Source organism: Chiloscyllium plagiosum, chromosome 25 (assembly GCF_004010195.1).
Source record: "Chiloscyllium plagiosum isolate BGI_BamShark_2017 chromosome 25, ASM401019v2, whole genome shotgun sequence".
NCBI lineage: Eukaryota > Metazoa > Chordata > Chondrichthyes > Orectolobiformes > Hemiscylliidae > Chiloscyllium > Chiloscyllium plagiosum.
This window is the reverse complement of record NC_057734.1, coordinates 25,257,723-25,285,299: the sequence shown is the minus strand read 5'-3', so window position 1 is coordinate 25,285,299 and position 27,577 is coordinate 25,257,723. Positions and strand designations below refer to the sequence as shown.

The 27,577-nt window shown below is 39.2% G+C and overlaps 1 protein-coding gene across 14 annotated transcripts in view; it reads left to right on the top strand.

Annotated features, from left to right (window-relative positions):
- LOC122562672 (lysine-specific demethylase 2B) overlaps window positions 1-27,577 on the top strand; it is a 218,332-nt gene that overhangs the window by 123,297 nt on the left and 67,458 nt on the right. For all 14 annotated transcript variants that reach the window (XM_043715718.1, XM_043715717.1, XM_043715725.1 and 11 more), the window contains 2 exons: window positions 2,190-2,665; window positions 27,234-27,320. In XM_043715718.1, the coding sequence (XP_043571653.1) occupies window positions 2,190-2,665; window positions 27,234-27,320 (563 nt within the window). The remainder of the gene's footprint in view (window positions 1-2,189; window positions 2,666-27,233; window positions 27,321-27,577) is intronic.

Sequence of the window (27,577 nt, the reverse complement as noted above, 5' to 3'; positions counted from 1 at the left end):
TCAGGGTATTTGTTCTGTAAGTATTTGCAAACACATAAAAGGCCATTAGCAAATTCCATAAAATATGCACTTTCAGCAGACTAAAAATAGCTTGATCGTGTGGAAGTAATTAACTGGCTCCCTAACGACCCAACTACCTTATCATGTAGTAGTTAAACTGGCAAGATCACTTAAACTGGCAAGATCAGTTGTAAGTACCAAGTTAAGTGCTTTCAACTGTGGTAGCAGTGGAGACACTGTAACAAATGAATAAGGAAGGGGATACAAGCCAGGGTTCATGCTCACATTTGATCATCAGTAACTCCAACTGGTAATTTGTTTCTTTGAAGTGAGTGTGGATAGAATTGGATGAGACAGCGATGCCTTTGGAGTTGAATAACCTCCCTGATATACTGTTAAGTCTCACACATTAAACATGGTGAGCTGGATAAGCATGACTGTTACCACTGAATTACATCTCAGTATGGAGTTCGGCTTTAGATGAAAAAAGTTAAAATTAATAGAGGAACTAGAATTAAAGTAATTTGCAGAAAATAATTCTTTATCTCCCGACCTGAACTTGGGCAACATTATTCCAATTACTAATCAGACCACTTGCCATTTTATGATGGCTCTTTGTTCATTGAGGATAAGATGGTTTATTTTTCAATGCTGTTTCCTCTTCCTGCACAGCTATTAAAGCTGCCCAGTTTTTAAAGAGGGATGGGCAAGAACAAAGTTTTCCCAATTGTTGAACATTTTGCCTCGCTGCCGTGGGTGTGCAGGAGTGGGCTAAGTAAATTCCCCCTGTTGATCACGGTCAAAAATAGTTTGCAATGTATTTGCAATTATGTGTTTATACTTGTGTGACTGAGCAGGTTATATTACATTTTATTCCTTATTGTATTCTTTCTAGTTCTCTTTCTCACTTTCAAAAACAGCATAAAACAATTCCCTGTGCCTTCATTACAAATTTCAGTGACAGTGCACCACATTCTACATTATGGTGTTTTCCTTCTCTTTGGGATCTCCTGGATGTCTCTGATGGCCTTCTAAGACCATCTTTGTAAACCTCTTTCCTAGACTGAGTTTGCAAGCAGCTGAAGTGCTACCTCTTTATACCAACAACGGTACAATACAGGCCGAGATCCAGAGTGACAGGTTTGCACCCCAAATTTTGATTGACTGAGTTGACTCCTGGAATGAGGACCTCAATGTTTGGACTATAGAGTAAATTAGTTAATCTTCTTTCGCAGTACAATCTCCTTTTTCAGAGCAACCTATGTATTGCAATGCTTTAAAGAATGAAGTTTTCTTTACTTGCTTGTAACAGGATTTTGAGGGAGGCAAGTTAAGGTTAGCCATCCAATACTAAATCTCTGATAAGCTCAGGCAGACTTCAATCCTTGGGTGGGGAAGGCAAAATTCAGTTCAGGTCCCTGCTTTTGATTTGTCTCATGACCACAATTTAAGAAATGCAAGACTGGGTTCTGTGTGAAACCCTCTAAAACAGTAATTTGCCTATGTTCGGTGCTTATAAGTAATTTGCTAAATCAATTGTGCAATTAACGTTTCACATTCTTGTGTAAAAGTGCTTTGAAAAAATATTAAGCATTTAGATATTGTTGGAGATGAAGATGGTTCTTGTTATTGATGAGTTTTGTGCTAATGCTGCCTTGAAAACATTCCGATGTTATTATTCCCTCTGTAGCCAAGTGGGTGTTTTGATGTGAGGAATTCTATTAATAACGTATCAAAAAAATCACTCCTACAAGGAGGCTCTTTTAATCTTGCGAATTATAGGTTTGAAACTGTTCTGTACAGTTTTGCTAATATATAGTGTCTAAACTGTGTGTAATAGTGACAGGATTTTTTTGCTGTTAAATTGCAATGGATTTTTCCAGTATGAACATGACAGCTTGTCCTAATGGCATTGCATACTTCAACAAGGCATAACCCTAGCCGCGCTATGATTGGGCCTCTATGCTCCTCCTTAGCATATAGAAAAAATAGACGATCATTGTTGCTGGCCAATTGCCAGTGAATTCCAATTATGCGTTCTGAGATGGTTGCCTTTTACATATTGTTACAATGGTGTTGGGCTTGTTCCTGATTTCTATGTAATCACCTATTAACACTATCCGTTATATAAGAAAACATTTTTCTTGATCAATGTTTTACATATTACATTTAAGTTTAAATATTTTCAGATACAGAGAAGAAACCAAATACAGAGAGTCCTTCATCAGATTCCCGTCTAGATATGGATGAAGAATCTTCTGATGTACGAATCAAGGAGGAGAAAGATGAGTCGAGAGATAAAATGAGCCTTCAAAGCACAAAAGCATTTGGTGATGATTCGCCATCTCCTAACAGTGCACATTCAGAAGGAAATGAAAGCTCTGGAAAGACACCGAAAATGACAAAGCGTTTAAAGCGGACTTTGTCCAATGATTCAGATGACAGCACTAAGTCACCAATGCTGACAGACTGTCCAAAAACACCAAGTGGGTCTCCTGACCCATCTCAGCCAGCATCTGAAGGATCTAATAAATGGATTCACCTTACAGAATTTGAGTTGAAAGGATTAAAAGCACTTGTGGAAAAACTGGAGTCTTTGCCAGAGAATAAAAAATGTGTCCCTGAAGGGATAGAAGATCCTTATGCCCTTCTAGAGGATATGAAGGTTAGTGTTGTAAAATATTTTCAAAGGCTTTGACGCAATTGTTTATCTGTCTGAAGCACACAGTTTTAATCAAATGCAAGTTATGTTATCATTTCTGATTTCAAGTGGCACTTATCATATGCTTCAGTTTACATTTTACCAGTAATATGACACTAAATTAGCTAATTATAAAAAGTACAGTATATCAGTAATATTTTGAGACCCAGAGGATTGACAAAATAAATCAAAATTCTTTCAAATCCTATTTAGATTTGATATTTAAGATTTAACCTGTCAGTGATAATTTGGAAAAACCCATCAGTTTACTATATATGAGTCTAAATATAAATAGATTTTCCAGATTTGGAAGTTGATAGCCTCAACTGCTTAATTACTCCACTGGATTTACAGAGGAAGGGAACATGATTGTGCTACTTGAAGAGATATACTCGAACATCTATAATTTGCTATAATTCTGCCAAGTGGAATTCTTGTCAGTATTCAGAATATGAGCTGTTAGTGATTTTTGAAAGCAACTTAATTTCCCCCAGCTGTGGCTGCTTTCTCTGAATTCTGCAAATACTTGTTACAGCTGTTTGTGAACGGTAGATTCAGTTTTCCTTAGTAGGGCAAATAATTATGTTTTCTTGTATGAAAAGTTACTGGTGTGGAAAAGTCCACGCTTGGTTTTCAATTGATAACGGAACAGCAGGCTGATATTCTTCCCTTGCCTAATTATAGGCTAGAGAGCTTTAAGAAACACTGTTGTCTAAATGATTCATAGAATGGGACTGAATTCACTTCACTGTTTCGACAAATGTCTCTTCTAACTGTTGCGGAGTGACTGCAGATTTTTCTATGACAGATTTACCCAGGTTCCAGCATAAAGAAGATTTTATAGTCAAATGTTTGTGAAGTGTGTATGGGGTAAGGCATAGCCATCAGACTGGTACAAAAAACGCCATCAACTTGGACAGTACAGAACATCGTTTGCTGCAAGCTTAAGTTTCCATGGCCTTCATTTAAATGTTAAGAAACCACTGTAGTGCAGTCAGATGAAGCCTGCCATACTGGTAAAAGGTGGCCTCTGACTGACCCCACATACAGAAGTTCTCTTTGTGTCACCTCAGATAGATATTTAATTTTATACACCATCTCAGTGTAGTCCATAATAAATTAGATGTTGAAGATACATTGGAGTGTTAATCAAAGAGTACATTGGAGCATAAGCATGTAGTGCTATTCTGTAGGGAGAAGACATGACCTCCCTTTCCTCAGCATCTCCAACCCTTCCCTCCTCAGTTGTATGTTCCTGGTATCTTGTGGTTTGTCAGTTTTCTTCACTTCTCCATCTAAATGTCCTCCTTCAAAATATTTGGAAGATTAAAGCCGTAGCTTTCATTCTCAAGCCACTGACTTCAAGCCCTTTTCTTGGTCACCGTTTGAGGCTGAATCAGACTGTTCTGAAATGGAAAATCAAGTTTGTGATGAGCTTCCATCTACCTGTACCAATCCAGGTCTCAAACCTACCACAGCTTATCTAATGCTGAAACCCATGTCCATTCCTTTGTTACCTCTGGGTATTAGCTCTGTTGACTCTGCCAGTATTTTCCTCTTTTCTTTCACAAATCTAAACTCGTAAAACATTTCTATATCTCAACTCTCACTATGTCCCTTTCAGCAAGATTCTTTCTTTTTGGCTCTGCGTGCATCACAGCCAACAAGAAAATTAGAGGAAATGCAACCTTTTACTCATTGTTCCTGTGCTCATTGATCTACATTGTCTCATGTCTTGTGTCATGACACCGACAATTTTTAAATTATCATCTTTTTTTATAATCTCAGCTTTCATAACACAGGTGGCAACTGTGGAGTAATCTGTTTCCTCCACCATCAATTCTGAAATTATCTCACTACCACTCTCCCTTTTAAAATGAACCTTAAAATCTACTTGTTTCCTGTCTAGATGTGAGATTTTGTAACTCTTATGCAAAATGACATAGCCAAATATACAAGCCTAAAAACATTTTGTTTGCTGTATGGGCATCAATGACTTCAAATGGCAGGCACTAAGCGTTCACAAATGTCCAAGCAGAAGCCTTAAATAGGGAAAACCCTTTATTCTGAATCTGTGATTCCTCGTTCGAGGTTACTCACATGGGGAACCGTCATGTCAGTATTCTTCTAGACTCATAAAAATAAACGTTCAACCTCTTCAACCTCTCCTTTTTAAGACACCCCCTTCATCCTAGGAATCAATCAGGTTGCCTTTATATTGGAGGCCATTCATTGAAGGTTATTGCTCCTTAAATAAGGAGACTAGAGTAGGATGCAGTACCCCAGGTGTGGTCTCATCAAAGCTCTGTATAGTTGTAGCAAAACTTTCCTTCTGTTATACTCCTTCCACTGACCTAAAAAGCCAACATTTCATTTGCTTTCCTGTTCACTTGCTATACCAGTGTGATAACATTGTGCTTCATGTATAATCTCTATCATAACATTGTTTAGACTCTCTGCGTTCATAGAATATTTTGCTTTTCTATTCTTCCTATAAAAGTTCATAATCTTGCATTATCATCCAGCAGGCAGACTTTTGCTCGTTCATTTAACCAATCTAAATCCCTTTTCTATTCCTCCTCACAACAGCTTTTTCACCTATCTTTGTAACCTTGGAAAATGTGACTACAATACACTTTGACCCTTAGCATGTGAGTCATTAGATTTTAAATAGTTAAGACTCCAGCATTGATCCTTGCAGCACTTTGCTTGTTGTAATTTGGCAGCCTGAAAATTATCTATTTATCCTGACTTTCTGCTTCCTATTAATTAGTCAATCCTTCATCCATGCCAGGATATTGCCCCCAATACTTTGAGGTCTTGTCTTGTTTACTAGCTTTTTATGTGGCACCTTATTGAATGCTTTTTGGAAATCCAGTACACTACATCTACCCCTTTATCGACCTGTTTGTCACATCCACAAAGAACTCTAGTAAATTGGTAAATGCTCTCAGCCTTTCATACAGTCATTTTGACTGTACCTGATATTATTATGATTTTCTAAATACCCTGCTGTTACTTCCTTAATAATGGATTCTGGCATTTTCCCCAAAGACAGATGTTAGGAAATCTTGCTTACACTTTCCTGCTTTTCTTCAAAAAGGTAATTTACAGTCTTCAAATCTTACTGGAGCTTTACAGAATCTTGGAAATTTTGGAAGGACACAACCAAAGTATCCAATGTCTTTGCAGCCATTTCTTGGGATTGTGACTGGTGTGGTTTTGGTATTTTGTGCTGTGAAGATAGAGACAAATATTTGTTCAGAATCTCTAAGGAACTATTGTTTATTATGGCTGCTCTCTTTTTAAGTCTTGGGAGAAGCTCTTACTTTCTGCCTTTATTTTTCATGCTATTTACTTCCATTTCTATTTTCACACTTTTTTTCTAAATTCTTAACTGATTTCTAATCTCTGGCCACTAATCTTTGTGCTAATCATTTTATCTCTTTTAATTTTATTCCATCTTTAACTTCCTTTGTTAGCCATGGATGTTTTTCATCCTTCTAATATAATCTTTCTTTCTCAATGAAATATATTTTTGCTGAGAGTCATAAAATATTTTTGAAATGTCATAGTTTTACTATTTAGGCTGCCACACAAGAGGCTGCTGCATAAGATAAGGATGCATGGCTTTATAAAATATTAGCGTGGATAGAGGATTGGGTGACTAACAGAAAGCAAAGAGTGGAGATAAATGAGTGTTATTCTGACTAGTGGTGTGCCTCTCGTGATTAGTGTTGGGACCACAATTATTCACAATTTATATAGATGATTTGGAATCAGGGATCACGTGTAGTGTGTCAAAGTTTGCAGGTGACACTAAGATGAGTGACAGAGCAAAGTATGCAGAGGACTGTGAAACTTTGCAAAGGAACACATACATTAAGTGAATTGTCAAACGTCTGGCAAATGGAATACAATATTAATAAATGTGAAGTCATCCATATTGATAGGAGTAACAGTAAAAGTTACAGCATGCTGCTATGCAGAGGGACCTGGGTGTCCTTGCGCATGAATCACAGAAGATCGGTCTGCAGGTACATCTGGTAATTAGGAAGGCAAATGGAATTTTGTCCATCATTGCTAAAGGGGTTGAGTTGAAAAGTAGGGGTGTTATGTTGCAGGTGCATAGGGTTCTGGTGAGGCCACACCTGGAGTACTGTGTGCAGGTTTGGTCTCCTTCCTTGAGAAAGGATAGACTGGCACTGGCGGGATGCAGAGAAAGTTCAGTAGGTTGATTCTAGAGTTGAGGGGGTTGGCTTATGAGGAGAGACTGAGTAGACTGGGATTATATTCACTGGAATTCAGAAGAATGAGGGGGGAATCTTATAGAAACATGTAAAATTATGATGAGAAGAGCTAAGATAGATGTAGAGAGAATGTTTCCACTGGCAGGTGAAACTAGGACAAGAGAGCATAGCCTCAAGATGAGAGGGAGCCAATTTAGTACTGAACTGCGAAGGAACTTCACCCAGAGGGTTGTAAATCTGTGGATTTCCTTGCCCAGATAAGTAGTTGGTGCTAATTTAGTAAACATTTTTAAAGCTAAGATAGATTTTTTTGAGCAGTAAAGAAATTAAGGGATAAGGTGAGAGCATGGGTGAGTGGATGTGAGTCCACGAAGAGATCAGCCATGATCTTATTGAATGGCAGAGCAGGTTTGAAGGGCCAGATGGCCTACTCCCAGTTCTTATGTTGATCCACCTTTTCACCTAGTGCATTTTAACCAACCTTGGCTTCACACATTTACAGAGGTTTTTTATTTAAATTTAAGGCATCGGTTTCTCACACATTTGTCACCCCCAAACAGTCTGTGAAACACTATCATGTTATGATCATGGTTTACTAAATTGTATTTTACTATGAGGTAATTAATGCTATCTCATTACACGTGACCAGATTTTAATTAGCCTGTTCCCTGTTTGATTCCACTATATCCCAAATATACTGTATGAACTCATCTTTGATGCTACCTTTTGCCAATTTGATTTGCCCAATTTTTTGAAGATTAAAATCATCCATGACTGTTGTATTGTTCACCTACATGGACTTATTTTCTTTGCTAATTCATATCACTACCTGAGTTGATTGTATGTTTAGTCTTCCAAGCCAAGGTTCATTCTCACTGCTGCACTCATTTAATCTTTTATTAACAGTTTACCCCACCTCCTTTTTCTTTCTACTTATTCTCCTGAATTGTCAGATATCGCTCAATATTAGCTTTGCCCTTGACAGTCAGCTCAGTGAAGCTGGCTTATGACATGAGTTAGGGTAAAAATTTCAAAGGACAATGTTTGTGTAATTTATTATTTTAGAGCAATCTGAATCTCAGTGGTAATTTATTTTAAATGCATTCATATATTTCTTATTTGTTTAAAAAAGCTGTTTTTTTGTTTTACAATAGGTCTTGTTACATGCATATTTATAAGCCCACATTTTTGAACGATAGAGGTGATTAAAGTATCCAGCACACAAAAGGAACAATTAACTTTTAATTTATTATAACACAATATAATTCACTGAGGAACTGGTCATCATTCTTAATTATTGAGGCCGTAAGGTCTATTTACAGGAGTATATCTTAAAGCTCATCTCAAGGAAATACACATTCCAGTCTTGAAATTTGTAATATTCCTCCTGCTCAGAATGTCACTTGATGAATGATCAGGGTGTTGGAGGCTTGTTGTAGAAAATGGAATTTTGGCAACAATGAGTTGTTTTTTACAAAAACAGTGGGGAAAAAAAAATCAAAGGGGAAACAGATAACATGTGCAATTATTTGTTCCAGTGAAATGCTCCAAAATGCTTTAGTGGAGTGTTAACAAACTTTTGGCATTGAGACAAATGAAGATATATTAGGACAGGTGATCAGATGTTTGATTAAACAGGTAGATTTTAATAGAGGAGAGGGAGGCTTGGGAGCAGGAATTTCAGAAATTAGATCCTGGAAGCTGAAGGCACAGCCACCAGTGGTAGAATGATTAAATTCATGGTGGGAAGAGGTTGTGATTAAATATGCACAGAGATCTCTGAGGGTTGTAGGCTATAAAAGATTACTGAGCTAAGACAGGATGAAACCACAAAAGGACTTGAAATCAAGGAGGAAAATTTTACAATTGAAGCATTGCTGCACTGGCATGCTAAATAAAGAGAGAGTGTTTGGGAAACTTGGTTAGCATGAACCAAAGGATCTGTTTCTGTGCTGTATGATTCTATGAATGTCATGCCTGAATTTACAAATAATTTATCCAAATATAATTTATCCAAAGGTAAACTGTACCTAATTTGCTTTGAGAGCAATGGAAAGACAGAAATGTGCATTTACCTCGACTAAATGATAGGATGACTAGAGAAACTGAGGCTCTGGTCAAGAAAATGGAGGAGGTAGATATAGGCAGCTGGAAGTGAATCCCTCAGAGTATTAGGGCAGTAGAAGGATATTCGAGGCAAACCAGGAGGGTAAAAAGAAGAAAAGAGATAACTTTGGCAAATAGGGTTAAGGAGAATCCAAAGAAATTCTAGAAAGGACAAAAGAGTAACTAGAGAGAGAATAGAGCTCCTCAAAGATCAGCAAGGCTGCCTATGTGTGGAACCAAAGGAGATGGGTGAGGTACGAAGCAAGTATTTCATGTCAGTGTTTACCATGGAGAAGGCTATAAAAGCGAGAGAACTTGGAGAAATAAATAGTGATAACTTGAAAAGTGTTCATATTACAGAGGACGAGATGCTGGACATCTTCAAATGCCGAAAGATGGATAAATCCCTGGGACCTGATCAGGTTTTTTTCTAGAACCTTGTAGGAAGCGAGGAAACTGATTGCAGGGACCCTTGCTGAGATACTTGTATCATCGATAGCCAAGGGTGAGGTGTGGGAAGTCTGGAGGTGGCTAAAGTGGTCCCACTATTTAAGAAAGATGGTAAGGAAAAGCCAGGGAATTATAGACCGGTGAGCCTGATGTCAATGGTGGGTAAGTTGTTGGAGGGGATTCTGAGGGACAGGACTTGCATGTATTTGTAAGTGCAAGGACTGATTAGGGAGAGTCAATATGGCTTTGTAAGTGGGAAATCGTGTCTCACTAACTTGATTCTTTTGAACTTTGTTTTGTTGACTTGCTTGGTGTTCTTAGCTTTGTTTCTTAGCTTGGTATTCACTCCTCTCCCTGTCTAACACTTCTATCTATCATGATTAGTTCTTTTGGGATAAGTTCAGTTTTAGCCTCCTTGATGAATGTGATTTTACCTAATCAAGTGCTGCATTTTAAACAAAGAAATTGTTGCACTAGTCACTAATAAAGTGGAGGTGTATTGGAAAGAAGCTTCTGTGTTGGCTGTGCAGTGATCAGTTAATTTTGCCACCTATTGGCTACCTAGAGTACGGCAGGCTATTCTGTGAACTGACCAAAATATTCTTTAACTGGATAGTGAGCATTGAAATACACATTTGGCCTGTTATATTACAAACACTAAATGCGGAATGAATTTGAAAATATAGTTTTCTCACCAATATTTCTGCCAAAACCTTCAGTTCTGCTGACTCCTTGATGGTATGAGGTTCCCGAGCATCTGGTATCTTGCCCAAGGTTTCTCGATGTTTGCTCAAGAGTCTGTTGTTTGTGGCAGAGTAGATCGATAAGATAGCCAATAACGCATACTATCCTCGGCTTTATAAATAGGTGGATAGAGTATAATAGCAAGAAAGTCATTATAAAACACTTAACTGGCCTTGAACTGCAGTATTGTATCCAATTCTGGTTATGACTTATTAGAAAGGATGTAAAGGATTTAGGAATGATGTAGATAATATTCATGAGAATGATTCCAGAAATGAGCAACAGTTGCATTGATAGGTTGGAGACACTGGGACTGTTCCTTTGCGAAGAGAAGATTCAAAGGAGATTTGATAATGTATTGAAACTCATGCAGCGTCTGGATAGAATAGGATGGGGAGAAATTGTGTTCATGTTGGCAATATTTAAGTTGGTTGGCAAAATAAGAGTTGTGACATGAGGAAAAGCTTTTTTGTGTAATGAATGCTTAGGAACTGGATTGCACTGCTGAAAATGTGAAGGCTGCTTCAGTTGAGGCCTTCACACAGAATTGGGTAATTATCTGAAGACAGAAAATTTGCAGGTGATTGCAGGAGTAAAGGCAGGGGGATGGGATGAGATGTAGAAGCAGGAGTAGGCAAGTCAGCCCCTCAACTAGGAGAAAGTGAGGACTGCAGATGTTGGAGATCAGAGTCGAAGACGGGCAGCATCTGAGGAACAGGACAGTCGACGTTTCTGGCATAAGCCCATCATCAGTGAGGTTTGTGGCCAAAGGGGATGGGGCTTGGTGGGGGGAGGTAGCTGGGAAAGCTGTAGGTAGATGAGGGTGGGGGTGAAATTGATAGGTCAGAGAGGAGGGTGGAGCAGATAGGTAGGAAGGAAGATGGACAGATAAGACCGTTCAAGTTGGAAGGTTGGGACGGGGATAAGGTGGGGAGAGGGGAAATGGGGAACCTGGTGAAATCTACATTGATCCTGTGTGGTTGGAGAGTCCCAAGATGGAAGATGAGATGTTCTTCCTCCAGGCTTTGGGTGGTTAGGGTTTGGCGATGCAAGAGACCCAGGACCTGCATGTCCTTGGCAGAGTAGGAGGGGGAGTTAAAGTTTGCAGCTACAGGGCACTGAGGTTGGTTAGTGTGGGTGTGCCAGAGATGTTCTCTGAAACGACTTACAAGTTGGCGTCCTGGCTCTCCAACGTAGAGGAGACCACATCGGGTGCAACGGATGCAGTAGATGACGTGTGTGGAACTGCAAGTAAATTTCTGCTGGATGTGGAAGGATCCTTTTGGGCCTTGTATGGAGGTCAGGGGGAGGTGTGGGCACAGGTTTTGCTCTTCTTGCAATGGCAGGGGGAGGTAGGTTGGTGGGGGGCATGGACCTGACAAGGGCATAGCGGGGGGAATGGTCTCTCCGAAACACAGATAGGAGTGGAGAGAGAAATATATCTTTGCTAGTAGGCTTTGTTTGTAGGTGGTGGAAATGGTGGAGGATGATGTGGTGTATCTGGAGTTTCATGGGGTGGAAGGTGAAGACCAGGGGGGTTGACTGGCTATGCTTTTCCAGCAGCACACTCTTCGAATTCAGGCTCTCAACCCTGCTCCCCATTCAACACAATCATGGCTAGTCTCAACTCCTTTAACCTGTTACTAATTAAAAAACTGTCTATCCCCTCAAATTCACTCAATGTCCAACCGTTCACCACATTAGGGAAGTGAATTCCAAAGATTCACTGCCGTTTGAGAGAGGTGATTTATCCTCCTCTCTTTTAAGTCTGCTACCCCTTAGTCTAAAACTTGTGACCTCTTGTTCTAAATTGCCCCAAAAGTGGAAATCTCCAAGGCTGAACACTGTGCTATGTGACAAAATATGTGGGGGATGGGTGAAGCAGAGGCAAAATGGAAAACAGGAGAAAAGGGTAGCAAAGGGGAAGAGGAGAGGAAAAAGGTGATGAGAGAGTGGGGAGGGAGAGAAAGAGAGACAATCGTTTTGTCTGTCCAGTATAGAGGAGAACACATTGGGAGCAAAGAATGCAATAGACCAAATTGAAAGAGGTACAAGTGAAAATTCGATTACTCTTCCTTATTATCTGCTATACCTGCACTCTAATTTTCTGAGAATCATATACTGGGACACCCAGATCTCTCTGCACTGGCATTCTGACATTTCTTTCTAATTGCCTTTCTATTCTTCTGACCAAAATGGATAACCTCACATTTATCCGCATAAAACTCTATCTGCCCAATTTGGTCCATTTTTCTCTTCGATTGTAAAGAATTGGGGCCCAAGGATCAATCCCTGTGGCACCCCACTGGTTGCATCTTGCCAACCAGAAAAAGATCCATTTATCCTGATCCTCTGCTTTCTGTTTGTTAGCCAATCCTCTAACCAAACCAAAGAATGACCCCAGCTCCATGTGATCTTATCTTGTGTATTAATCTTTGTATGGCACATTTGCAAATTCTGTCTGGAAGTCCTGATCTACTACATCTACAGGATATCCGTTATCCACTTTGCTTGTTAAATCTTCAAAGAACTCTTGAAACTTAGTTAAACATAATTTACCTTTCATAAAACCATGCTGACTCTGATGGATTCATTCTAACTGTGTAAATGTACTATAATTACTTCCTTAATAATGAATATTTAATACTTCATATGTCCCAATGATGATGTGAAACTAACTGGCTTATTTCTGTGTTTTTCCCTTTTTGAATAAGGGTATTGTATGAACATTGTCCAATTCATTGTAACTTGTCTCACATTGAGGGGAATTTTGGAACATACCAGTAGATCCACATTCTCTGCTATCACTTTATTGAAGACCCTAGGACGTGGATCATCAGGCCCTGGGGCTTGTCTACCTTCAGTCGGAAAGGTTCCTCTTTCCTACTGATGATGTTTATTGTAGGCTCCTCTCTTTCTATCACCTTCTGCACTACCTGTCATTATTAAGATTTTATCCTCCACTGTGAAAATTGATACAAAACATTGATTAGTGTCTCCCTAATTTCCCTACTATTAGCTCCCCAATCTTGCCCTTCAGTGGACCAACAGTTACTTTAGCTACTGTCTTCCCTTTTGTATGCTTATAACAGATTTTTGCTATCTGTTTTAATATTCTGTGCTAGTTTGCTTTTCTCTCTTTATTACTTTTTTGCCCTCAAACTGAGTTGTGTTGCTTTTATATATTATTTTAATGGAGTAGGTATCACAGTTGAGTCTGACCATGTAATTGTTGCATTGCAATAGACATTGTGCATGAGTGACTTCACTAGTCAAACCTCCCATGGTAACATAGAGACAGCAGGGATAGTTTGATACCAATTGCTAATACGATATGCACTTGGGGATTCAACTTAGGATTTTGTGGCTTTTGGCTTTAGTAACCTAAGAGATAAGTATACTCTGAAGTATGGCCATATCTGCAAAATAATCTTTAAATAAGAGCAAAAAAAGAAATGACTTGCATTCACATGGGATCTTTCACATTCTAAGGGCAACCCAAAATATTTTGTAGCCAAAGAAGTACTTATTGATGCTATTAAATTTTGTAATGTAGGGAATGTAGATTAGTTAACTTGCTGTAGATGCGGGATTCAGCTGCATGCTTACAAAGGAATTTCAAATTGCACACATTTTCCAATACTGCTCCTCCTGCTGACCTATTTGTTAGTGTCGATTTTTGGGAGGGACCAGATAATTTTATATTTCAGTTGAATTGGGGATTGGGGCATGTAAAGACTTTGAAGTGTACTGAGTCACTAAGTATCATTAGTTGTATTAGATAATGGTGTTTCATATGTTAACTGACAACTTCAAAGCTTGACTCTATTACAGGATGCATTCTGAATAAAATTTTACTTTACAATTGATAGGTTGCTCAAGATTAATAGCAGACAATTAATAATAGAGAAAAGAAATTATCACATGAACTTTCCCACAAGGACATGTGCCATGCTGTCTCCAGCTATTCACAATATAAATGACTGATTTAGATAAGGGAACTAAATGTAACTTCTCCAGATTTGCAGATGAGACAAAGCTGGATGGGAGGATGAGCTGTGAAGAATGTGTGGAGATGCTTCAGTGTGATTTGGACAAGTTACTTTTTTTTATTTGTTCATAGGATGTGGGCATTTATTGCCCAACCCTAATTGCTCAGAGGACAGTTAAGAGTCAACCATGTTGCTATGGGTCTGGAATCACATAAAGGCCAGACCACATGAGGATGACCGTTTCCTTCCCTAAACCAGATGGGTTTTTTTCTGACAGTCGACAATGATTTCATGGTCACCATTAGACTATTAATTCCATAATTTTTTTTATTGAATGCAGGCGTCACCATCTGCCATGGTGGAATTTGAACCCAGATCTTCAGAACATTACCTGGGTCTCTGGATTAATAGTCTTGTGACAATACTATTAGGCTGGCACCTCCCCTCTGTACAGCGTATGCAGTATAATGTGGATAAATGTGAGGTTATCCACTTTGGTAGCAGAAAAAGAAAGGTTGATTATTATCTGACTGGCTATACATTGAGAGGGTGGAATTGCAATGAGACATGAATTTCCTTGTGCACCAGTCACTGAAGGTAAGCATTCAGGTGGTCAAGAAGGCAAATGATGTATTGTCCTTCGTCGAGACGATTTGAGTACAGGAGCAGGGATGTCTTCTGTAATTGTACAATACCTTGCTGAGACCCCACCTGAAATGTTGTGTGCAGTTTTTGTCTCCTTATCTGAGTAAGAATGCTCTTGCTGTTGAGGGAATGCTGTGAAGGTTTACCCGACTGGTCCTTGGGCTGGCAGGATTACTGTATGAGCAAAGGTTGAATTGGTTATGATTATATTCATTGAATGATTCTAACTCCTGAAAGGAATTCCAAATAGGATTAGACAAGGTTGGTGCAGGAAGGATGGGCAGTCCAAAACCAGGGGTAAACTATTTAGGACTATGATGAGGAGAAATTTCTTCACCATAAATAGTGACCCTATGGAGTTTGTTACTACATAAAGCAGTCAAGATCCAAGCACTACATGATTCAAGGGGATGGTGAATCTAGCTTTGGGGCTAATGACATCAAAGGATATTGAGGAAAAGTGGGAACAGGCTGTTGAATTGGATTCTGGATCAGTGGTGCTGGAAGAGCACAGCAATTCAGGCAGCATCCGAGGACAGGCAAAATCGACGTTTCGGGCAAAAGCCCTTCATCAGGAATAAAAAGCAGCCATGATTGTAATGAGTGGTGGAGCAGGCTTGGAAGGTTGAACGTTCTACGCCTGCTCCTGTTTTCTGTGTTTCATCATTTTACTGGTGTTTCCTTTTTGATCTCTTTTATTCCTTTGACTTTAGTCCACCACTGTTGCAACTTCCTTTTAACTGAGGAGAGGCAGACAAAAATTGACAGAATGGGCGTGATGCAAAGCCTGTTGTGATGCTGAATGTAGAGTATCCATGTAGGTACTGACTGTTAGCCTGAGACTGTTGTAAAGTGATCTATTTAAAGGTCTAACTGGGACCTGGTGGAATTAATCCAAAGTTAATAGCCAAATTTGAATAATGCAAGTTCCTTAGATATAGGAAATCTGAAATAAAAATGTTATGTGCTGGAAATATTTAGTAAACCTGTCAATCTATGGCAAGAAAACAAAGTTAACCTTTTGAGTCTTTGTTGGAGAGAAGTCATATTTGACTCAAAATATTGACCCTTTATGCCAGTCCCCTATACTTGAAAGGCAGGTGGGTGGGAGGGATATTTAAAAATAGAGTTGCTGGCCTACTCTAAGACTCCTTCCCTGTGCTCTGTTTTACAAAGATGATGAATAAAGCTTCAGATGTCTCAGCTATCCTTAGGCCTATTGAGGCTTTTTTATTTACTAACTAATGAATGGCCGTTTAAAGACCATATTCCGCCTCTGCTAGTGTAGTACAAATGGCTGAGGTAGGAAAACCTGTCAACTTTCACTGCGTGGGCTAAACCCAGATGAGAAGGTGGGGAAAGATTATCTTCATTGTGGCCTTGCTGACATCCCGGAATCTGGGATCTCCAACCCTAACCTGACCAAAATGCATGGAAGCACCCTGATTCCGGGAGACTGGATCAGTTCTCCTTTGGACTCCTTGTAGTGCCAGCAGTTGTCACGAAGTTGCTGGTTTAACAGATTGACTGGCAGAGCTGCCAAGTTTAAAGTTGGCAGGGTATTGATTGATGCATTGATGGATGGGAGTATATGTATCACTTCCCAGTTTCTGTCACCACAGACGATGCCAGACCTCCTGGGTCCTCCGAGGAAGGGAGAAAGAATAGTCAATAATTCATTAAAAATATTGGTGAGGCTGCAAAAAATAGCAAAGGGTTTATAAGGGTAGGCCAATGGTGAGTGCAAAACAATGTTAATCCTTAGCTCTTTGTATGTGCATAAGAAGCCATGTTAACTCCGACCCCACTCTAAAATTCTTCAACATTGACTAGTAGAACACGAGCTTTTTATATTGAAGTTCAAATTGCAATTCACGGGCCTTTGGTAAGTCTTGTTGAAAAATATCAGTGCAAACTATAATGATGATAAAAGACAGAATTTTTTAACCTCATGCAGAGACTAATATGAATGAAACTGTATCTTCCCTGTTACTGTGACAACAGTTTTTTAGTTTATTCTACAGAATGTAAATCTACCCATTGTATGTTGCATTCAATAACTACTTGAGAAAGAATCTTGAAAGAAAGAACGTGGCGGCACGGTGATTAAGTGGTTAGCACTGCTGCCTCACAGCACCAGGGACCTGGGTTCGATTCCCGCTTGTCTGTATGGAGTTTGCACATTGTCCCCGTGTCCTCCGGGTGCTCCGGTTTCCTCCCACAATCCAAAGATGTGCAGGTCAGGTGAATTAGGCCCGTTAGTCAGGGGTAAGTATAGGCTAGGGGAATGGGTTTGGGTGGGTTTTTCTTTGGCGGGGCGGTGTGGATTTGTTGGGCCGAAGGGCCTGTTTCCACACTGTAGAGAATCTAATCTAAAAATAAACTTGGCTTGTTGTTTTGGAGTAGCATGCACGCTATTAAGTCAGCATATTACTGACTGATCTGGTATTGCAAGAGAACAAAAATATGAACAAGACCCTTACATGGCTTCTTACCTCAACAGCACTGCTATGGGGCTCCTCTGACCTGTTCTCATAGAATCCCCTGCAGTGTAAAAACAGGACATTCAGCCCAACAAGACACATTGACTCTCTGAAGAGCATCCAACCCAGATTCACCCCATTACAGTGAATTCCCCATGGCTAATCCACCTAAGTTACACATCCCAGGATACAATGGGCAACTTAGCATGGCCAATCCATCTAACCTGCAGAAGGAAACTGGAGCACCTGGAGGTAACCCACACACAGGGGGAGAATGTGCAAACTCCACACAGTCTTCCAAGGTTGGAATTGAACTCTGGCCCTGGCACTGTGAGTCAGCAGGGCTAACCACCGAGCCACTGAGCTGACCTGTTGCTGTCATATTGTCACTGTAAAGTGGTTGAGGAACTCTAAAAGAACTGGGAGGTCCTGTCACAAAGTGCAGTAACATTCAATTCAACAACAATGACAACGAATGATGAGAGCGCTGAAGGAGCAAGGGTTTAGGAAGATAAGAATAGTAATTGGTATGGAATGAAAGAAAGGCTGGAGAGCAGAACGAGTGGAATTGGGTATGAGGGAGTGGCTGAGAGCAAGTGAGGAAGGGAAACCGAAGCAGAAAGCTTGAGTGGCACTTATTTGCTGGTGAGAAGAAATTGGACAGGTGGGTGGAGAAAAGCCTAATATGAAAGCTGAAGTGTGTGGTGAGGTGAGAAGAATGGTTGGGTTTGGCGTAACCATAGTCGGGAGAAGTGAGGGAGACAAAAGCCCAAGAACAGCAGCTGGAGTTACTGGGATTGTGGGAGGAGATAATATAGTGTGCAGCTTTTGGAAGAAAAAGATGAAAGTCCTAACATTTCTACCTACGACCTTGGAGTCGATTTCTCTTAATTTACATTAGATTTTTTAAAAAGTCTGCCAGTAATAAATTGTATACTGTGTTTGGAAGAAATAAGTTTTTTAAAAAATGCAGAGAATTCCCACATAACAATTCACTCTCAGAATCTGTTCATCATTTATACATTGAGTGTTTTAAAATTTAAAGAGGAACTCAAAATATCGGAAAATGGATCATAAGGTATCAAACAAAAACAACATTTATTCACTGTGGGGCACGTGATTATTGTGTGTTCCCAGGTATTGCTCGGAAATCAATCTCTTACCTGCAGCACATGTATCACTCCATAGGATTTTCCACCTTCTGTGTTTCTCTTGAGCGCATATCTTTAAAAATTGAATACATGTTAATGATAACCCTACGTCTGCAGCAATTCACAGCTGCCACTTTTCATGAAGTTACAATCTTAAAGGCTTTTAGATTTTGCCCATATCGCCTGAGATAGCATCTGATAGAATGGGGAACAGTACCTTATGGACTTATTGAAGTTATCTAACAGGTTACAGAGATGGAAATTGATGTATTTAACTCTTTTTGCTAGGATTAGTGTTTTCTGTGCCAGCCCACACACTTATTATCTTGCCTCAAAATCCACTTCTTGCTGCTCACAGTTTGGTTTCAGCATGTGATCTCCTTTCAGCTTTGCCAAACTGCTGCTCTTGTGGTAAATATGGGAGCATCATATTGAATTGTTAATACATAACTGATTGCAGAAACTTGTGTTGGCTCACAGTGCTTCAGAATGGCCAGTAAAGTAATACAAAAAGATGACTATTACATAGACTTTAAATTGCTACATATCAATTTGGATTAATTGGCAGTATTCTGCCTTTGGAGTCAGTAAGATTTATGGCAAGGCTCATCTGCAGATTTGAAAACATGATCTTGGATTATATTTCAGTGTAACATTGAAAGTTTTCTGCATTGTTAGAGGCGCTATCTGGGCAAGTTAAATGCATTCCTGTCTGGCTGTAATAGATCCTAAGGCAGCAGGCAAAAAAGAACAGAATGTTCTCCTAGTGCCCTTGCCAACTTTCATCCCTCACCCAATACCACTACAAGTTAACTTTGGTAATTCATTAATTTGTTGGTGCAGTCTTACAATGTGTCATTGACTACGACATCTGCCTATACAACAAAAATAAATTTGCTTGCAGAATTACTTCATTTGATTCTGAAGTATGTACTACATAAATGTCAGTTTTTGTCATAAATTTTTGGACAGCTAATTTAAGCATTGCAGCTATAGCAGGAGGATCAGCACAACGGCATTAAGCATTATTACATGAATGTGCAAAGCCATCTCTGTTCACTTCTCAGTTTTTGAAGAAAATGGATCCTCCTACATTCTAGCTGATACAGAATAAACTCCTAAATTTCCATTGCTAGCATCATTGAAATTAGTTCGTGGTCTAATATGCAAGAGAAAGACAAAATTTAATAACATAGAGACCCCAACAATTACTTGAAACCTGAGTCAATTTACTGTCATATTAGAAAATAGCTTTATTGTCACATACTTAACTGAGTACAATGAAAAGTTAATAAGTCGCATTTACAGCATCATCTTGTGTACAAAGCTACCTAGGTACAGCTTCTTAAGTTACAAGATCTTCGAAAATAGAGAAATAAAAAGTCCAGCATTGCAGAAAAAAAAGTTTAGAGCAACTGTCATCCAACCCAGACCACGCTGGCACCTAGCTTCCAATCCACACCGGGCCTTGGCTCCAGACCACTAATTGATCTGAAAGAAACCAACGAAGTTAAAAATATTTGGATAGTTTTGCTGGCACAGCATCCCCTGCTTTCTCTTGACCCAGTCCAAGGTTAGAGATTTAAATGTGAGCATATGTAATTTTAGTAAAGTAATTTTCTACTTGTGTGAGCTTGAGATGCTGTCTGATTTGTTTGAATGAAAGTTGATTATAATTTGCTTAGAATTCAGAAATGCCTCAAGTCGTGATCGTGTAACTATGTGAGCATTTATTTGCCCATGTAATTCTGACCTCCGTCTATTGTAAGTTATGTAGGATGGTGAAAAAAACCGTCTGAAGCCATCCATAATTTAACTTGGTTGGCTTCGTTGTGAATTTTGATTGTGCAAAGTTAACTTGGCAGCAGGGATCGTTTAGGAATTCTAAGTCTTCATTCTGATTCATGTTACTTTGTAGAAGGTACCCAAACAGCACGCTAATAAGACAAGCCAAGGAAAACTGTTGGATTTCTCAAATCTTCTGTTTCTTGATCATTTTATTTTGTATTTAGCTTTGCCTGGCTTTACTTGTATTGGAAAATATGAACCTGGTATTGAGTATTTTGGATGAGATGTTAACAGTACCTTGTATTAATATAGAATCTTTTAATTTAGCAAAGTGGACCATGGTATTTAATAAGAGTGTTGTAAATAAATTTTAATCACACTGAGGGATATGAGAACAGGTGACCAGGGAGCATTCTTAATGGAGAAAATTGCAGAGTGTAAAGCTACTGCTGGAAATCCAATTTCCCCTCTCAGATGAGCATTACAAAAAAAAACATATTTCGAAGAGAGCAGTGGTGTTCTTCCTGAGGGAGCACAGCAGGTCAGGCAGCATCCGAGGAGCAGGCGAATCAACGTTTTGGGCTTGAGTCCTTCTTCAGGACGTGCCCATCATCATCATCCTCCATTTCCTAGTGAAAGGCTCCTGCTCCTCAGATGCTGCCTGACCTTCTGTGCTTTTCCAGCACCACACTCCTGACTCTGATCTCCAACATCTGCAGTCCTCACTTTCTCCCTGTTCTCTCTGGGGTCTTGGCCAATGTTTATCCCTCCAGCATCATATGATCATTATCATGTTGATTTTTGTTTGAGTTTATCAAACTGGCTGCAGGGTTTCCTACAGTACAACAGTGACTACTAAAAGCACTTCAGTGACTGTAAAGCATGTTAGGATATCTGTTAGATCTCATTTTGAATGAAAGTCCAAGTCACGGTGTGGTTTCAGGTGACCTTCATCGTGATTTACACATCGGTTACAGCATAACAAAAGGCACACAAAGATTCAGAATGTCTTAACTTGTACAATTTAAACTTAGAGCGCATGCACACATGTACCATCCACTGCCCCAACCCTGATTACTTTTGGTCAGCGGTGCTGACTTATCCCTCTATAATTGGCTCTCTGGTACAGCATCTTACACAATTCAAGCTTGCCTTCATGTATTTTCAATTAAGCTAATCATATCACAAAATGACAAAGACATGGTCAGGCTTCTGGTCCACCCCTGATCTTTCGTGATGTTTTCCCAGACTTTCTGATCTTTCTTCTTGAAGCTTTTCACAATGGATACTGTATTCAAGTAACATTTGTCAGCCGCACCATGTTAAATGCCAATTAATTGGACAAAAAAAATGTTGATTATTTGATCAGTAATGTTGTTACGCCTAATGTTAGAATTCTTTAGCTGGCAAAAAGTGTAACTTGGGAGAGAATAGGGCCCCTCAAAGATCAGCAAGGTGGCCTTTGTGTGGAGCCACAGAAAATGTGGGAGATAGCAAACGAGTATTTACTGTGGAAAAGGATATAGAAAGTAGCGAAATAGATGGTGACACCTTGCAAAATGTCCATATTACAGAGGAGAAAGTGCTGTATGTCTTGAAATCTATAAAGGTGGATAAATCCCCAGGACCTGATCAGGTGTACCCGAGAACTCTGTGGGAAGCTCGAGAAGTGATTGCTGGGCCTCTTGCTGAGATATTTGTATCATCAATAGTCACAGGTGAGGTGCCAGAAGACTGGGGGTTGGCAAACGTGGTGCCACTGTTTAAGAAGGGCGGTAAGGACAAGCCGGGGAAGTATAGATCGGTGTGCCTGACCTCGGTAGTAGGCCAGTTGTTGGAGGGAATCCTGAGGGACAGGATGTACATGTATTTGGAAAGGCAAGGACTGATTAGGGATAGTCAACATTGGGCTTTGTGTGTGGGAAATCATGTCTCACAAACTTGATTGAGTTTTTTGAAGAAGTAACAAAGAGGATTGATGCGGGCAGAGAGGTAGATGTGATCTATATGGTAAGGCGTTCAACAAGGTTCCCCATGGGAGACTGATTAGCAAAGTTAGATCTCATGGAATAGGGAGAACTAGCCATTTGGATACAGAACTGGCTCAAAGGTAGAAGACAGAGGGTGGTGGTAGAGGGTTGTTTTCCAGACTGGAGGCCTGTGACCAGTGGAGTGCCACAAGACTCAGTGCTGGGTCCTCTACTTTTTGGCATTTACATAAATGATTTGGATGCGAGTATAAGAGGTACAGTTAGTAAGTTTACAGATGACACCAAAATTGGAGGTGTAGTGGACAGCGAAGAGGATTACCTCAGATTACAACAGGATCTTGACCAGATGGGCCAATGGGCTGAGAAGTGGCAGATGGAGTTTAATTCAGATAAATGTAAGGTGCTGCATTTTGGGAAAGCATATCTTAGCAGGACTTATACACTTAATGGCAAGGTGCTAGGGAGTGTTGCTGAAGAAAGAGACCTTGGAGTGCAGGTTTATAGCTCCTTGAAAGTGGAGTCGCAGGTAGATAGGATAGTGAAGAAGGCATTTGGTATGCTTTCTTTTATTGGTCAGAGTATTGAGTACAGGAGTTGGGAGGTCACGTTGAGGCTGTACAGAACATTGGTTAGATCACTGTTGGAATATTGTGTGCAATTCTGATCTCCTTCTTAACAGAAAGTTGTTGTGAAACTTGAAAGGGTTCAGAAAAGATTTACAAGGGTTGGAGCTGTAGGGAGAGGCTGAACAGGCTGGGGCTTTTTTCCCTGGAGCGTCAGAGGCTAAGGGGTGACCATATAGAGGTTTACAAAATTATGAGGGGCATGGATAGGGTAAATAGACAAAGTCTTTTCCCTGGGGTCGGGGAGTCCAGAACTAGAGGGCATAGGTTTAGGGTGAGAGGGGAAAGATATAAAAGATACCTAAGGAGTAACGTTTTCACACAGAGGGTGGTACGTGTATGGAATGAGCTGTCAGAGAAAGTGGTGGAGGCTGGTACAATTGCAACATTTAAAAGATATTTGGATGTGTATATGAATAGGAAGGGTTTTGAGGGATATGGGCCGGGTGCTGGCAGGTGAAACTAGATTGGGTTGGGATATCTGGTCAGCATGAATGGGTTGAACCAAAGGGTCTGTTTCCATGCTGTACATCTCTATTACTCTTATGACTCTTAAGTCGTGTGTTAATGTCTTCATTCAATCCACATTCCAATGTCTACTAATCTCTGTATCCATTCCTCCCTGTAATGATATGGGCGCTGCTTTTACTGCCTGAAACTGGTTTGAATCTTTTCCTCTAAAGCTTTTAGTGATTTATTTTGTATATATGTGAATCTATAACCATTTCAGAATTTGTATTCATGATTATTTGAAGAATCTTAATTAGAACCTTTTCTTAATATTGTAACAGATTGATTAAATAATTCAAGCGTAACAACTAATTAATGTGAAATGTTCTTATCTATGTTAGCAATTGTAGCTGCACATTCTATCTCAATTCAGTAGCCTTGATTATACAGAGCTATTGTTCTATTTGTGAAGACAACATTAAGCTAATATTTTCTCAAACGCTATAACTACTATCAGCCATGTTCTGCTGCATTAGCCATGGGCAGCTGTTGACCATTTGTGCTACTCAGTCATGGGCTGTCCTAACAACATCCTTCGATCACTAAGGACACAATTTAAATGGAAGACTTCTTCTTTCTCTTTATTTTTTAACATGATGTTGCGTACAAGATATTCCTGCTAGTGAACTTGTATGGTCAGCTTTTGCCTTTTCTTCTGACTCTTGATAACCTGTGATTGAGGCATGCAGGCCAGGACCAATGTTTGATCTCTAGTTTTTTTTGACATTTACTGATTGAATCTAGGCAGTGATACTTTCAGCTAATCATCTATATACATGTATATTTCCTGCTTCTGATAGCTATCATGTGCCCATAGCTGTTTAAATATGCTTGCAGATGCCATTTCAACTCCAGAGGGATAGAATTGGGTTTGTAATGCTGACCCTGGTTGAATTGCTGGTTAATACTCATGTCAGATAGCAGTTTGAGTAAGATCCTAAAGAGTAACCTATGATGCTATCTGAGGTTTATGATTTTTTTGCCCCATGCTTCATTGTTGCCTGTAACTACCCATTGTCTTGCTATGCTGTAGCAAATGTACACTGATTGAAATGATACTTGAACATCCATCAAACTATACAGAGTTGTTTCAGCCACATTAACAACAGCAAACAATGTGGCTTTGTTAAGTAACTTCACTCCATTGAGATTCCAAGTTGAGACAAGTCAGGGACCAAACAGCATGAGGGAAAGGATTGTAGGGAATAATATCAGATGGTAGTGAGAAAAGGTAAGGCTCAGTGGGCAGAATTACAAAGCAGCTGTCGAAGAGGGATGGCGTGGCCAGCAGAAACAACTGCAGAAACAACTGCAGAAACAACTTCACCATTAGTGAATGGTGTAGGATGGTATAAACTTGACCTCTGTGCAAAATGTTAGTATCAAAACAACACGTAAACTCCCCCCTTGGTAAGTGCAGCCATTGCAACAAAGTTCAATAGTTGATCCTGCTCTTTTTTTTACAGTGGGTGTATGGGAATGGGAGAGAGGCCTGAAAGAATGAGACACAATAAAGCATTTTGCTGATTCATTTTGAGGGTAATATTATGCTCAAATAGTGCAAACGATTTGGATCTGCAACAGTTAAAAAGGGGAAGAGCAGTTTGTGAAATATATAGATATTGAAATGTGTTCTTTGATGTATTAAATAAAACAGGCTTTGGAGTCACCTCACTTTTGCTCATTAATTGATTCTGTGCATAAAAAAGCATGTGGCTGTCTCCCTGGAGAGTTTTATAATGCACTTAACTTTATCATTTCCATTGGATAGGAATCCACCTCTAATTATGGCTATATTTAGTAGAATGTTGGAAGGGAGGGGGAAATGGGCTGATATTCCAGACATACTTTAAATATGTAAATCAATATTTTTCTTGTTTTGTATTTGGAAAGATGAATTGGGTTCCTTGTTATAATATATTTCCTAAGTATCAGATTTTTTAAAATGGTTCAGAGGGAAAAATCTCAACATTTATTGAGAAAATACTAGTTACTTCAATACTTAGCATTTTGGATGATAACATTTCGCTATATAGAAAAAACAATGGAAGAAAAACTACCATTACCATTAAGCTTATTCAGAAAGATCCTGACAGTCAATGTTAGTATTGAATTATTTCTTAAATGATTTTACTTTGCATGTTCATTTCTCATTGCTTTTTGTGAGAGAGGGTTCCCTGATATCTGACCTAAACATAGTTTTAAATCTGCATGCTGTGTGTCAATTCATGGTTTTGAATTTCAAGTAACCTTTTGGTTAATTTTCTTCTTTTCCTTGAACCATCTTACATGCTTGTTACAACACCTGTAAACATGTATTACAACAAAAGCTTGCATTTATGCAGCATCCATAATGTAATAAAACCTCCCAAAGTACTTAATAGGAACATTATAAAGCGAAGTTTGACATTGAAGCTGATGAACAAAAGGTTATTCAAAGAGGCAGTTTTGAAGAAGAGACTTGTAAGGGGAAAGAAAAGTAGTCAGAATTGGGAGAGGATTTGAGCATTTAGGGCTTAAGTATACTTTGGAGTACAGTTCAAATATGGCAATCTCGATGCAATACAGACCTGTTTGATTAAATCCAGTCTATGTCTATCTGGTGTCTCCTTCTACGTAAAATGCAGATTGCACCTGAATTTAGATCATGTTATACATTTCTCATGCATTCAGATTGAGGATTTCACTCTGGTTCTAGTTCTTTGGTGTGAAGTATGAGCCATTGCAGCAGCTGCTCCAAGCTTCCATATATCTCTCAGCACATGGCATGGTAAAAATCATAATAAATGGAACTGCAGCGGTCCTGCCCACAACTGTTATGTTAAGTGCAGCTCCAAGATATCTAAGGATGCCCCATGTAACCCAATTTGCCAACAAACACATACTATGTCAAAAAACCCACCAAATGAAATGAAAATATAAATGTAATTATTCAAACTCTGTGTATAGAATAACTTAGTCAAAGGCTTCTTTGATACTAAGGTACACTAGATCGTGGGTTTGCAACAGTTCGCTGAAGTCATCACTTTCCTAAAGATGTCGAAGATGTTAGTTAGGCAGAATTTCCCCTTAATTAAGTAACAGTTGGATGGTGCATGAGGGGAACTAATTGCTACTTCTGCATGACTGAGTGATTAAGATTTTATAATAATTATCCATGTCTAATAATGATCTTATAACGTTCCCAGTGCTGGGAGCAGGTTGTTCACCTGACCACCTCAGTGGAAAATAATAATTCCCAGTGCTGGGAGCAGGTTGTTCACCTGACCACTTCAGTAGAAAATAAAATGCTTGATGAATGAGGCAAAAGGAGAAAGTAGAATTTTTTTTTACACAAAGAGTTTGGTTCCAAAGAAGAGTCTTTGGAATTGAAATTGAGTTTCTTCTTTCTCTGATTTTTATTTAAGATTTATCAGATCTGTATTATTTCGCTTTTACTTAAGTATTGGATCAATTGCCTTAACAAGACAAGCCAGATTAAATGCAACTCCGTTATGGAAACAGCACAACTGTTGTAAAAAAGAAAGTGTTTATTTTTGGTACTATCACTGGTGTACAGAACAACCTCGGTTAAGTGAACATTGGTTATCCAAACTTCGGATTATCCAAACAAGATCTCAAAAGTCCTGATGCTTGGGTAAACTGTGTTCTCCAAACATTCGATTCTCTGAACACTCGAATATCCAAACAAAATACTCTCCACCTGTGTTGCTCATATAATCGAGGTTGCCCTGTATAACAAAATAATTTTGGTGTAGTTTTTTTACAAAATGTTTCTTTTTTCCTGTTGTGAATGCAGACAGTACTGGAGGAACATGCTGATGATGATCAGAAGCTGGCTATCACCGGGGTCCCAATTGTAACATGGCCAAAGAAGGCAGTGAAGGTAGGAAGAGATGACGGGATCATAAACTCAAGAAAACATTCATTTCATTATTCAATATTGTTGGTATTTGAAATCTTTATGGTTGCAGCAATGCTAACTTTTCATTAATTTGTTTGAACATGTTGTTACAAATGACCAGTTCATTATGTCCATAATTCTGTGAGAAAGCATAATTGTGTATTTTTTAAAATGTGGAAAATGCTGTACTTTATAAACCATTTGGACAATTTGTTTCAAGTGTGTTCATGTTGGGATTT